Below are 14198 nucleotides of genomic sequence, written 5' to 3'. Positions count from 1 at the left end.
ACAAGAAAAAAACAGCCAACCCAATTACAAAATGGGAAAAAGACTTGAACAGACACCTACCAGAAGAGGAAATACAAATGGCCAAAAGGCACATGAAGAGATGCTCAATGTCCCTGGCCATTAGAGAAATGCAAATCAAAACCACAATGAGATATCATCTCACACCCACCAGAATGGCCATTATCAACAAAACAGAAAATGACAAGTGCTGGAGAGGATGCAGTGAAAGAGGCACACTTTTCCACTGTTGGTGGGAATGTCAAATGGTGCAACCACAGTGGAAGGCAGTTTGGCGGTTCCTCAAAAAGCTGAATATAGAATTGCCATACGACCCAGCAATACCATTGCTGGGAATCTACTCAAAGGACTTAAGGGCAAAGACACAAACGGACATTTGCACACCAATGTTTATAGCAGCGTTATTTACAATTGCAAAGAGATGGAGACAGCCAAAATGTCCATCAACAGAAGAGTGGCTAAACAAACTGTGGTATATACATACGATGGAATATTATGCAGCTTTAAGACAGGATAAACTTATGAAGCATGTAATAACATGGATGGACCTAGAGAACATTATGCTGAGTGAGTCTAGCCAAAAACTAAAGGACAAATACTGTATGGTCCCACTGATGTGAACCGACATTCGAGAATAAACTTGGAATATGTCATTGGTAACAGAGTCCAGCAGGAGTTAGAAACAGGGTAAGATAATGGGTAATTGGAGCTGAAGGGATACAGACTGTGCAACAGGACTAGATACAAAAACTCAAAAATGTACAGCACAATAATACCTAATTGTAAAGTAATCATGCTAAAACACTGAATGAAGCTGCATCTGAGCTATAGGTTTTTTTTTTTTACTATTATTATTACTTTTATTTTTTTCTCTTTATTAACACTCTATATCTTTTTTTGTTGTGTTGCTAGTTCTTCTAAACCGATGCAAATGTACTAAGAAACAATGATCATGCATCTATGTGATGATGTTAAGAATTACTGATTGCATATGTAGAACGGTATGATTTCTAAATGTTGGGTTAATTTCTTTTTTTCCGTTAATTAATAAAATATATATATATATATATATATATATATATATATATATATATATAAAGAATCTATCTGCAGACAACATCCTCTATAAAGAAGACAATTTTGTGTTGATATTTAAGTATTTCAGTTGAAGCGTGTGGATCCAGACACAGGACCATTCAATTGAACCTTATCGTGGTACTTCACTATTAATTACATTAATCAAGTACTCTTCTACCATAAATGCTATTGTAGAGTGTCCAAGATTGGACACCACAGGAACCACAAATATAAATACCTGGATTTCAAAAAGAATTAAGGTGAGCAAAAGATGGCTAATGTCACAGTGATGTGCTCTGTCTTCATTGCTCGTGTATTAATGTGGTAGTTAGGTTCAGGTGTCAACTTGGCCAGGTGAAGGTGCCTACTACAGTAGTTATACTGCTGTGGACAAAAACCAATGGCATGTGAACCTCATCTGTTGCTGATACATTTGCAGTCAGCTAGGAGGCCTGAGTGCTACAATGAATGATGCTTGATTTAATTGGCTGTTGCTTAAATGAGAGAGCTCAACATAACACAGGCCAAGCAGCTCAGCATACCTCATCTCAGTACTCACAGCTCAGCCCAGGCCTTTGGTGATGCAGAAAGGAATCACCCCGGGGAAAGCTGATTGGAACCCAGAGTCCTGGAAAGAAGGCCAGCAGAGATCGCCCTGTGCCTTTCCGTGTAAGAAAGAATCTCAGTTGAAAGTTAGCTGCCTTTCCTCTGAAGAACTATACATTTTTAACTAAATAAATCCCTTTTATTAAAAGCCAATCCATCTCTGGTGTGTTGCATTCTGGCAGCTTTGGCAGACTAAAATAACTAATTTCAACTAACCCTATCTTCATAACTAATTTCAACTAACCCTATCTTCCTTATTCAGTTTATTCATTCTCTCTTCCTCTATTAATTGTAGGTATAAAAACTACACCTAGTAATATGAAAAGATTGTTAGTGATACACCTTTCAACAAAGAAAGAGACCCACTACTAAGCCATTAAATGCATCTAAGACAGTTCTTCAGAATCTTTAACACCTATTTATTCCATATTCAAATCTACTTTTTGTTTCCCTAAGAGCAGCATTAAAGAAAAACCACAGCTCATTTTTTTTTTGTTTTCTGTTGTGTTCTATTATTTTATTTTGGAAAAATAGAACACTTAGGCCATATTTGGGGTTAAACAGGTTTTCATGTATTAGTCTAAAAACTTAAACACAATCTCATAAACATACTGCTCCTCCTATAAGTACACTTGTTTGAGTTCCAAATAAAAATTGCAAACCACCATCTGAAATATCCTATTTATAGGCAAGCGTTACAGAAAGTTTAAGCAAAGTTACTGAAAACAGAATGGTAGATATAAATGGACTCTATTGGACTAGTGAGGGAGACAAAGTCTACGTAGTATTAAAGAAAAAATACCAAGAGAATAAAGAATACATCTCAAAGAATTATTAAAAGTAACAGAGTTCAATCTGAGGTCAAAATTTGAGATAAAATCCCATTTTAAGAATATGGTATGGAATTTTTTTAAATCAAGGGGGAAATATAAGGTAGGGAGGAACACAATTTAAAGAGTATTAATTTACCAACTATTCAAGGTATTATCAAAATATATGACCAAAAAAGCATGATATTGAATTTGTGAGCTCAAAGAAAAAACAGAGATGCTCTATTACCTCAAACCAAAGGAGGAAATGGCATCAGTGGCCAAGGTGTGATACTTTTTTATTTTGGCTTCTAAACTATTCTGGAGAGCTTTAATGGTTTGAGTTTTCATTCAGCTATTATCACTGCTTCCTGTGAATCATAACACAAGAAAGAACACCCTCAAGAATGAACAGTTATATTCACTAGGCTTTATGTTTCAATGACTCTCAGACTTATCTTACAAATCCTTTTTTATCCCCTCAGTATCTCCTGAGCACCCCTAAATCACCGTTTCTATAAAAAAGATTGCCAGAATTTTTGTAGTTTTGAGAAAGGGGAGAAAAAAGTATTAAAAATTACACACTGACTACTCTTACAGAGTGTGAGATTAAGGAAGAAAACAAGCAGGGAAATCATTGGAAGAAATGAAAAGCTGAAATAATGATACAGGAATAGAAGATTATGCTAATAATCAGCATTTAGAACTCAGTTTCTTCCGTTTTCTCAATATTTTCAATTTCCCATTGATATCAAATAGCTAATGATGAATCATTTGATAAAATACTTTGTGGCATAATTTTATTCTTGGCCTGGTGGCTTAGTCTCTTTCTCTCCCTCCCTCGCCATTTTGGCACGTCCCGTTCTTCTAAGCCTCTGAATTACAAGCCTCACCAGCGACTAGTGATGATGCAGCCTTGTCTCTCTAACCCTATTGGCCTTCTCCTTAGTCCTCCACCTACCCAACATCCTCTGCTATGGGTACACTCAGGAACAGCATCTCTATGGTCACAGTCACTCATCCGTCCTCCCTGTGTGATTGGCTACCCTCCCCTGGAGGCCACACCCTAACTCCGCCTCTCCTCAAACTGTATATAATCCAGGGCTCATCAAGCCTCGTGGTCTTTAGCTTCTGGCGGCCCTGGCATAAGCGTCTACCAACAATAAAGCTACCTCGCTTTGTGCCTTAATTGACTCGGCCTCCAGTCCTTTAGACCCGCAGCGAGGTCTCCTGCGCGCGCCCCTTGGACCCAGACCCCCGGCTCGAGCCCCTTTTCTGCGTGCGGCAGTGTCGTCTAGCAAGCACTGAGAAGCTGAGGAGTAGAGGGTCCCTGATAGCTTAGCGGTTGGGCCAAACCGCAATACTTGATCAAAAATCACAGTAAAGTCATTCCATTAAAAAAGAGCCCAAATACAGTTTTTTTTTTTCTTGTATGCTGTATGGTGGGTCACATTTCATAATTTGTCCATGTGAGTACACCATTACTGTAGCACCATTTGTTGAATTTTGTCTGTTTGGTTTTTTGTTTGTTTTGCTTGCTTGTTTGTTTTTTGGGAAGTGCATGGACCAGGAACTGAACTGGGTTTCCCACATGGCAGGCAAGAATTCTACCACTGAACTACCCTTGGATGCCCCAAATACAATTTTAATGGAATACTTCCATGAATCAGATTAGTTGCAAAAGAAAAAAAAAAATCATGATTTCCATTATCACTGTAATTGAGATTTGCAGAACCCAAAGTGGACAGAATTCATCTGAGATTCCAATCAAGGCAAAAGGAGTTTAAATATGTTTATATGACCCTATGATGTATTTCTGAGAACTCAGTCAAAAGTAGAAATTTAAATCCAATAGTTCACAAAATCAATAAATGCAATCAGTTCTAGGGAAGCACTGTAGCTTTTACATGTATGCACATATATCCAGCTCTCTATGAACCTGTCAGAAAATAAGTTCTGATATGAAAAGAACAGTACATCTTTTTTAGAAGTTTAAAGACATAATTGAAATAAAAATCCACAATGGGTAGAGAGTGTCTAATTCTGAAAATCTCAGACATCTTGAGTTAAGGACAACAGTTCTAAAGATTAACACTTAGATGACACAACATGAGTGATTTTATACCGCTCTTCCAAATCAGCACTGGCTTTGCTTCAAGATGATTATCAGACCCTCATGGAGTTTAAACTTGGACTATCTTAATGAATGAGCTGCCTCTTACTCTTAATATCCTATATTCTCTTTATTAAGTATGCCTTTCCTCCCTCAAAACTCTTCAAAACAACTTCAAAGAAAGTATTTCTTATCTCAGTTCATTTCTGCACTATGTATAGCTGGTACCATGCTTACGTTAACATTGCTGTTAAGCCAGTTATAAGTCTAATTCTAATAAGTCTAATTCCAAGCAAAGGATACGATTTTCCTTTCTTTCACCCTTTTTCTAAATTACCCTCTGTTAGAATGTGAAATCCGTGACAGCAGAAGCTGTTTTGTTCACTACCAAATACTCAAAATCTAATTTTACTCAAATTTTACTGAATGAATGCATGAAAGCTAGATACTAGCAATCAAATATTTTTACTGGCTTATATTAGCCCATAATAAATTGCACTGAGAGACATTTAAACTAGGCTCTCAAACATGAATTTTGAACAGTAAGGTACAGAACATTTTCAAGGCTTTTCAAATGACTTTACAATTTTAAACTATCTTTAGGGCAAGCATAGCTAGACATAATGATGAAGATGGTAAGTCAATTTCTAAAAACTCCATATAGTAGGATAATTATAAGTACAAAGTGCTAATAACAAGGCTATTCAAAAGCTATTATTATAAGACCTGTTTTTCAATATATCTGAACTCTGAGGAAAGGAAGGAGGGGAAAGACAAGAGAAAAAAGACCTAAAGGGAGCTATTTAGTCAACTGCCATTAACTAAAAGCTAGTATGAGATAATCAGATATCTGAATTAATACGAAACTAGAGAGTATTTTTCAAAACCCAAATAACTAATTTCCTGCACTCAAGATGCTGACAGTAATTTAATTTTACCTAAGCAATTATAAGTTTTTAAAAGTATCTATTGGCTGTTCTAGTTCCCCTACAAGCAATGGGAGAAAAACATATTATGCATATATCTAAGCAGAAAGAAGATCCCAACATTTTTCATCCAGGTTTGCTTCAGTGACAAGGTGATAGCAGAAATAAAACAGGCACCAACCAGGTATTTGAAAGTTAGACATTCAGAGAAAAGGAAAATATTTTATCAGTAACAAAGCAGTAGCAATGTAATGTTCTCCACACCAGGAAAAGGTGGCTGATATATATTGATAACGACATAAGCCACTGCACATTCAATATGCCTGAAATTTTTGTCACTGGCAGGAAAATGGAAAGAGAGAAGAAAAGATTTGACTCATAGACACATTTTGGTGATAGATTTGAGGTATGTGGCATGGACCTGGTTGAAAGAAATGTCGGCTGGTGGGAGATGAAGAAAAACAAGAGTTGTTAAGGAAGACAAAAAGTATGGAGAGGGAAAAGAAGAGGTTGGGATTATGCAACTGGAAGTGGAAAGGACATTCCAAACTGGTGCTGTGAGGGATTTGGATCCAAGACAAAAGAACAAAAATCTACTCAGAATGTGTCTATAGGTTTTCAGAAGATGCTGAGTTTGCCTTTCCTCTCCAACTTGTTTTTAAATGAATGAATTTCTTATTTATTGTAATTACTGAATTTGTAAATACTTTATGATTAATCATCTTTAAATGACTTAATACAGATCTTCTTTCTCCTTTAGATATATGTTAACATAAATAACAAACCTAAACCTGGGATGCCTGGACAGACTTGAAAAACTGTGCAGGAGAGAAAGACAACACAGGTAGTTCTTTCAGAGCTTTCCAATTCTCAAAGATATATATAACCAACATAAAGAACCACTCTTCAAAAGATTTAAGAACAACTCCTCTACAAAGTAAAGGAATAGTCATACACAGAAAACCACTAATTTTTGTTTTCAACAAATCAAGCATAGTATAAGTATTCAGACTTAATAGTTGTAGAACCTCACCTGTAACTCACGTGATTTGCGCGCTTGTTCCTGCTTGATACTGTTAATCATACTTTCTTTCACTTCATCCAATATAGAGTACAAACCATCAAATTCCTCATCTAACTCTGAAAGAATGTTAGATGAATTTTCCTGTTTAAGAAACAAACAATGATTTTACTGAAGAACTACAAAACATCAAAAAACCCAAAGGTACATTTATCAATGGAGAGAAAAGATTCATATTATATATTACCTTAGTCTAATACAAAAACAAAATTCTAATATTTGACCTAAAGCTTCAGTAAAAGAGAAGTGAAAGAGCTAGCTGCTCATGATTATAGTACTATTCACCTATGCCTTCAGTTAGGCAAACTTTTATAGACTAGATCATTCTCTTAAACTTTTATAACATTATTTATAAAGGACAATGCGAAAAGGCTGTTTGAAGGTTGTAAACTGTACCCAATCTACAGGCGCTAAGGCAAATCCTAGGCCAGTGATTATTAACACTCTTGGTGGCAGGAATAATCAGTGACACTTTCTAATAAAACATTCCAGAGATTCTGATTCAGTTACTCTGAGGAACAATTTCAGCATATGGGGATGGGGCCAGTTTTGAAAGTTTTAATAACTTCAAACTTTTCTAAAATACTCCTTTTAAAGATAAGATATGCAGAACTTAAAAGACTAAGCAATTCCTATTTCATGCTAAGATATTTATCAAGCAGAATTTCAGAGCTGGAAGGAACCTTAAAAGTCATCTCGGCTCACTCCTCTTCCCAAAACAGCTAGTAGACAGGCAGAAGCTCTCTGAAATAATTGTTCTGGGGCTCCGGAGATTAAGAGAGTACTGCACAGTATCCAGGGAAGAGCACGACAAAGAGACCAACCAAGAAACTGAGAATATCTGTGAGTAACTCCCTCAAGCTGCCATGCCTGGTGCCCATCCCCCACTCTCGAAACAAGCTGCTTAAGGGTGGCCGAGTCCATGCCTGTGGGTTACCACAATCAGGGCCCGCTGCAAAAGTTCTCCCCCAGCCCCAGGGACAGAAGGGGACATGGCACCACAGTACTAATACAGCTACTGCTGACAAATTTAGACCACTGGGACCCACTGCTTTACCCCACCCGAGAGGGCCAGTGGCCATTGTTTTGTCAGAGCTGGAACTGTCATAGGCCTAAAAATACTCTGCCTTCTTAGTACTACAGGGAATAGGCTGCCAAACAGGGCCATCTGCTGGGGAGGCCAGGAAAGCATAGCCTTGGTGGAGCTGGAACAAAAAGATTTTTGGGCATCTATCCTGGCCCTCTCCCTAGGACCCTCTGAAACGGCTTTAAGTGGGCAGCCTGGGTCCCGAGATGTGTTTTGGCTGGGAAATACTGATGAGTCAAGTCAAAAAAGAGTTTTAACATAAACCCAATCAATGATAAAATCCTAGACAAGGGAGAGTAATAATCTCATCAAGATTTTGAGATTATTCAGAATAATCTCACCAGATAATCAGATGCCTGATATCAGCAAAAATTTACAAGCCATACTAAGGAATACATGGCTCAAAGTAACAAACTAAAAAAGAAAAGATGCAGAATTTGGAACAACTAATCAAAGATATTCAAACAAATATCCTAAACCAATTCAAGGAGATGAAGGAAAATAAGGCTAAAGGGATATTAAGAACACACTAGGTAAGCATAAAGAAGATGAAAGAGCTTTGAAAGCATGCAAAGAAAAATAACAGAATTTATAGGAATGGAAGATGAGATTAAAAATATACTAGAGGAGTGAAGGGCTAAGATGGTGGCTTAGGGGGATATGGGATTTAGGTTGTTCTCCAGAGCAGCTAATAAATAGCCAGGAACAGTACAGAACTGCTGGGGCCACATCAGTGAAAGGAAACACAGCATACCCCAGTCTGGACAAGCTGGACTGGCTGCAAGCCCACCCAGGACCGTTAGTTCCCCAAACCGTGGTGGCCCAGCGCCCCTCCCCCACAGGCTGCTTCCCAGTAGGGAAAGGAAAGAGACTTTATCAGCAGCGGGAGCAAAGCATAACCAAGCTCCAACTGCTGAATTAATTAACAAATTCTGACTACTAAAAATAGGCCCCCACCTCAGCTGAACCTCGAGTAAAAGCTGAGGTTGCTGGTTTTTGCCCTGGTGCAGAGGGGGGCTGATGGAAAAAGAAAAAAGGTAAAAAAAACAACAACAACAAAAAAAAAAAAACAGGTTTTTCAGATTGGATAGCACATAATAGTGAAAGGGTCTGGGCCCTGAAGGAAAGGAGGGGGCATCTAGGACCTGGAGATACACAAAGCAACATACGAACTTAAGGTCTTGATTGGCAAGCCCGAGGAACAGGGCCCTGATCTGAAAAGGATTTTTCTTTTTCTTTTTGTTGCTGCGTTTCTACGGCTAGACCACTTGAGATATAGTTGCAGAGCTTCTTGGGCTGAACTGCCCCAGGTATGAGTTGAATTAAGTTGTTTGACTGTTTGTCTGGAATACATACCTTCCCCAGGAGAGGAGTAGAGTACAGCTCAGGTGGAATTCAGACCCCAGGGTCTGGGGTGAAGCGATTAAAGCCAGCCTACAACCTCTCCTCTGTCTCAACCATGCTGCCAGCAGGAAGAGTCTGCTGAAGTTTCACCTTATGCTGGTGGGACCCAAAGGCAGCAAAGTATCACATATTGGGCAGGACAGGAAAAACACAGTCCAGAGGCTTCATAGAAAAGATCTTCAACCGGCTACGTCACACCGTCAGGGAAAACTGACACAGGTAACTCTTTCCTCCTGATAGGAGGCCAGTTTGGCCTGAGAAAATCTGGCTACGGTCTCTAATACCTAAGTAGACCCTCCTAAGTGAGTGTGTGGGGGTGGGGGGGGGGGGGAGGCACCATACAGACAGGGCAAGAAACAAGGAAATAAGAACTGAAAAATTCTCATCTGTCAAACAAAACCTAAGCTAGAGGTCTAGAATAAGCTGAATGGAATGTCAAAGAACAAATAGACAAAAAAGTCATCCAGCAAGAATATTCTAGGTAAAAAAAAGTGAAAACAATCTCCAGAATAATCTTATTAAGGTTATTAAATGCCTACATGCAGGCAAAAAAATAACAAATCGTACTAGGAAAACTGAAGATATGGCCCAGTCAAAGGAACAAACCAACAATTCAAATGAGATACAGGAGTTGAAACAATTAATTCAGAATGTTCGAACAGACATGGAAAACCTCATCAAAATCAAATCAGTGAGCTGAGGGAGGATATAAAGAAGGCAAGAAATTAACAAAAAGAAGAAATAGAAAGTCTGAAAAAACAAATCACAGAATTTATGGGAATGAAAGGCAAGGTAGAAGAGACGAAAAAACAATGCAAACCTATAAAGTCAGACTTCGAGAGGCAGAAGATAGGATTAGTGAACTGGTGGATAGGACATCTGAAATCCAACAAGCAAAAGAAAATTTAGGGAAAAGAATGGAAAAATATGAGCAGGGACTCAGGGAACTGAATGACAACATGAAGTGCATGAATATACGTGTTGTGAGTGTTTCAGAAGGAGAAGAGAAGGGAAAAGGAGGAGAAAAACTACTAACGGAAATTATCACTGAAAATTTCCCAGCTCTTATGAAAAATTAAAATTACACATCCAAGGAGTACAGTGTACCCCAAACAGAATAGATTCAAATTGACGTACTCCAAGACACTTACTAATCAGAATGTCAGGTGTCAAAGAGAAAGAGAGAATCTTGAAAGCAGCAAGAGAAAAGCAATCCATTACATACAAGGGAAGCCCAGTAAGACTATGTACAGATTTCACTGCAGAAACCATGAAGGCAAGAAGACAGTGGGATGATACATTTAAGTTACTAAAAGAGAAAAACTGCCAACCAGGAATTCTATATCCAGCAAAACTGTCCTTCAAAAATGAGGGGGGACTTAAAACATTTTCAGACAAAAAAGGACTAAGAGAATTTGTGACCAAGAGACCAGTTCTGTAAAAAATACTACAGGGAGCAAGAGAGACAGATAGTAAAAGACAGGAGAGAGAGGGTAGAGAAGAGTGCAGAAATGAAGACGATCAGTAAAGGTAAAAAGAAGAAAAATTAGATATGACATATAAAATTCAAAAGGCAAAATGGCAGAAGAAAGTACTGTCCTTTCAGTAGTAAAACTAAATGTTAATGGATTAAACTCCCTAATCAAAAGTCATAGACTGGCAGGATGGATTAAAAAATAGGACCCAAGTAGATGCTGCCTACAGGAAATGCATCTTAGACCCAAGGATAAACACAGGTTGAAAGTGAAAGGCTGGGAAAAGATATTTCATGCAAATAACAATCAGAAAAGAACAGGAGCAGCTATGCTGATATTCAACAAATTAGACCTCAAATGTAAAAGAGTTAAAAGACACAAAGAAGGACACTATGTACTAATAATAGGGACAATTCAACAAGAAGAAATAACAATCATAAATATTTATGCACTGAGCCAGAATGCTCCAAAATACATGAGGCAAACACTGAAAAGAGAAACAGACACATCTACCATAATAGTTGGAGATTTCCATTCCACACTCTCATCAATGAACAGAAGATCTAGACAGAGGATCAATAAAGAAACAGAGAATTTGAATAATACAATAAATGAGCTAGACCCAACAGACATTTGTAGAACATTACACCACACAACAGCAGGACAGACCTTTTTCTCAAGTGCTCATGGATCATTCTCATGGATAGATCATACGCTGGGTCACAAAGCAAGTCTCAATAAATGTGAAAAGACTGAAATCATACAAAATACTGTCTCAGATCATAAAGGAATGAAGTTGGAAATCAATAGACATAGCACAAGAAAATTCACAAATACATGGAGGCTCAACAACACATTCTTAAACAACCAGTGGGTCAAGGAAGAAATTACAAGAGATATCAGTAAATATCTCGAGGCAAATGAAAATGAAAACAAAACATATCAAAATGTATGGGATGCAGCAAAGTCAGCGCTAAGAGGGAAATTTATTGCCCTAAATCCTCTATCAAAAAAGAAGACAAAAATCGAGGAATTAACTACTCACTTGGAAGAACTAGAGAAAGAACAGCAAACTAACCCCAAAGCAAGCAAAAGGAAAGAAATAATAAAGATTAGAGCAGAAATAAATGAAGTCGAGAACATGAAAACAATCGAGAAAATCAACAAAACCAGAAGCTGTTTCCATGAGAAAATCAATAAGACTGACAGACCCTTAGCGAGGTTGACAAAAAGAAGACGAGAGAGGATGCAAATAAATAAAATCAGAAATGGAAGAGGAGACATAACCACTGACCCCACAGAAATAAAGGAAGTAATGAGAGGATACTATGAACAACTTTATGCTACTAAACTCAACAATGTAGATGAAATGGACAACTTCCCAGAAAGGCATGAACAACCAACATTGACTCAAAAAGAAACAGACAACCTCAACAAACCAAATACAAGCGAAGGAACTGAATTAGTCATTAAGAAGCTCCCCAAAAAGAAAAGTCCAGGACCAGATGGTTTCACATGTGAATTCTACCAAATATTCAAGAAAGAATTAGTACCAATCCTGCTCAAACTCTTCAAAAAAATTGAAGAGGAGAGAAAGCTACCTAACTTGTTCTACAAAGCCAACATCACTCTCATACCAAAGCCAGACAAAGATATTACAAGAAAAGAAAACTACAGACCAATCTCTCTAATGAATATAGATGCAAAAATCTTCAACAAAATTCTTGCAAATCAAATCCAGAAGCACATTAAAAGAATTATATACCATGACCAAGTAGGATTCATCCCAGGTATGCAAGGATGGCTCACCATAAGAAAATCAATTAATGTAATACACCATATCAACAAATCAAAGCAGAAAAACCACACGATCATCTCGACTGATGCAGAAAAGGTATCTCACAAAATTCAACATCCTTTCTTGTTGAAAACACTTCAAAGGATAGGAATAGAAGAGAACTTCCTCAACATGGTAAAGGGAATATATGAAAAACCCACAGCTAACATCATCCTCAAGAGAGAAAAACTAAAAACTTTCCCCCTAAGATAAGGAACAAGACAAGGATGTCCACTATCACCATTGTTATTCGACATTATGTTGGAAGTTCTAGCCAAAGCAATTAGACAAGAAAAACAAATACAAGGCATCAAAATTGGAAAAGAAGAAGTAAAACTCTCACTGTTTGCGGATGATATAATACTATATGTCGAAAACCCTGAAAAATCCACAACAAAACAGCTAGAGCTAATAAATGAGTACAGCAAAGTGGCAGGTTACAAGATTAACACTCAAAAATCTGTAGTGTGTCTGTACACTAGTAATGAACATTTGAGGGGCAAGTCAAGAAAAAAATTCCATTTACAATTGCAACCAAAAGAACAAAATATTTAGGAATAAATTTAACTAAAGATACAAAATACTTATACAAAGAAAACTACAAGAAATTGTCAAAAGAAATCACAGAAGACCTAAATAAATGGAAGGGCATACTGTGTTCATGGATTGGAAGACTAAATATAGTTAATATGTCAATTCCACCTAAATTGATATAAAGATTCAATACAATACCAATTAAAATCCCCAAAACTTACTTTGCAGAAACAGAAAAAAGAGTAACTAAATTTATCTGGAAGGGCCAGTGCCCCAAATAGCTAAAAATACCCTGAGGAAAAAAAATGAAGTCGGAGGTCTCATGCTACCTGATTTTAAGGCATATTATGAAGCTACAGTGGTCAAAACAGCATGGTACTGGCATAAAGACAGATATACTGACCAATGGAATAGAATAGAGTGTTCAGATACACACTCTCTCATCTATGGACAATCGATCTTTGATAAGGCAGTCAAGCCAACCAACTGGGACAGAACAGTCTCTTCAACAAATGGTGACTAGAGAACTGGATATCCACAGGCAAAAGAATGAAAGAAGATCCATATCTCACATCCTATACACAAATTAACTCGAAATGCATCAAAGACCTAAACATTAGATCTAAGACCATAAAACTTTTAGAAAAAAATGTAGGGAAATATCTTATAAATCTTATAATAGGAGGTGGTTTCATAGACCTTATTCCCAAAGCACAAGCATTGAAGAAAGAATTAAATAAATGGGAACTCCTCAAAATTAAACACTTTTGTGCATCAAAGAACTTCATCAAGAAAGTAAAAAAGACAGCCTACACAATGGGAGACAATATTTGGAAACGATATATCAGATAAAGGTGTAGTATCCAGAATATATAAAGAGATTGTTCAACTCAACAACAAAAAGACCCAATTACAAAATGAGCAAAAGACTTGAGCAGATACTTCTCAGAAGGGGAAATACAAATGGCCAAAAGGCACATGAAAAGATGCTCAACTTCCCTGGCTATCAGGGAAATGCAAATCAAAACCACAATGAGATAGCATCTCACAACCACCAGAATGGCCATTATCAATAAAACAGAAAACAACAAGCGCTGGAGAGGATGTGGAGAAAGAGGCACACTTATTCACTGTTGATGGGAATGCCAAATGGTACAACTGCTGTGGAAGGCAGTTTGGCGGTTCCTGAGGAAGCTAAGTATAGAATTGCCATGTGACCCGACAATACCAT

The 14198-nt window shown here is 37.4% G+C and overlaps 1 protein-coding gene across 12 annotated transcripts in view; it reads right to left on the bottom strand.

Moving 5' to 3' along the window:
- Nucleotides 1–14198, bottom strand: part of FSD1L (fibronectin type III and SPRY domain containing 1 like) — a 135109-nt gene that overhangs the window by 64178 nt on the left and 56733 nt on the right. For 11 of the 12 annotated variants that reach the window (XM_077140957.1, XM_077140985.1, XM_077140925.1 and 8 more), the window contains exon 3: nucleotides 6583–6714. The exons of the other annotated variant lie outside the window; for it this stretch is intronic. In XM_077140957.1, the coding sequence (XP_076997072.1) occupies nucleotides 6583–6714 (132 nt within the window). The remainder of the gene's footprint in view (nucleotides 1–6582; nucleotides 6715–14198) is intronic. 12 annotated transcript variants of the gene reach the window in all.

This window comes from Tamandua tetradactyla, chromosome 2 (assembly GCF_023851605.1).
Source record: "Tamandua tetradactyla isolate mTamTet1 chromosome 2, mTamTet1.pri, whole genome shotgun sequence".
NCBI classification, from domain to species: Eukaryota; Metazoa; Chordata; class Mammalia; order Pilosa; family Myrmecophagidae; genus Tamandua; species Tamandua tetradactyla.
Note: the sequence above shows the minus strand (reverse complement) of the source record. Positions and strands in the feature narration are given on the sequence as shown.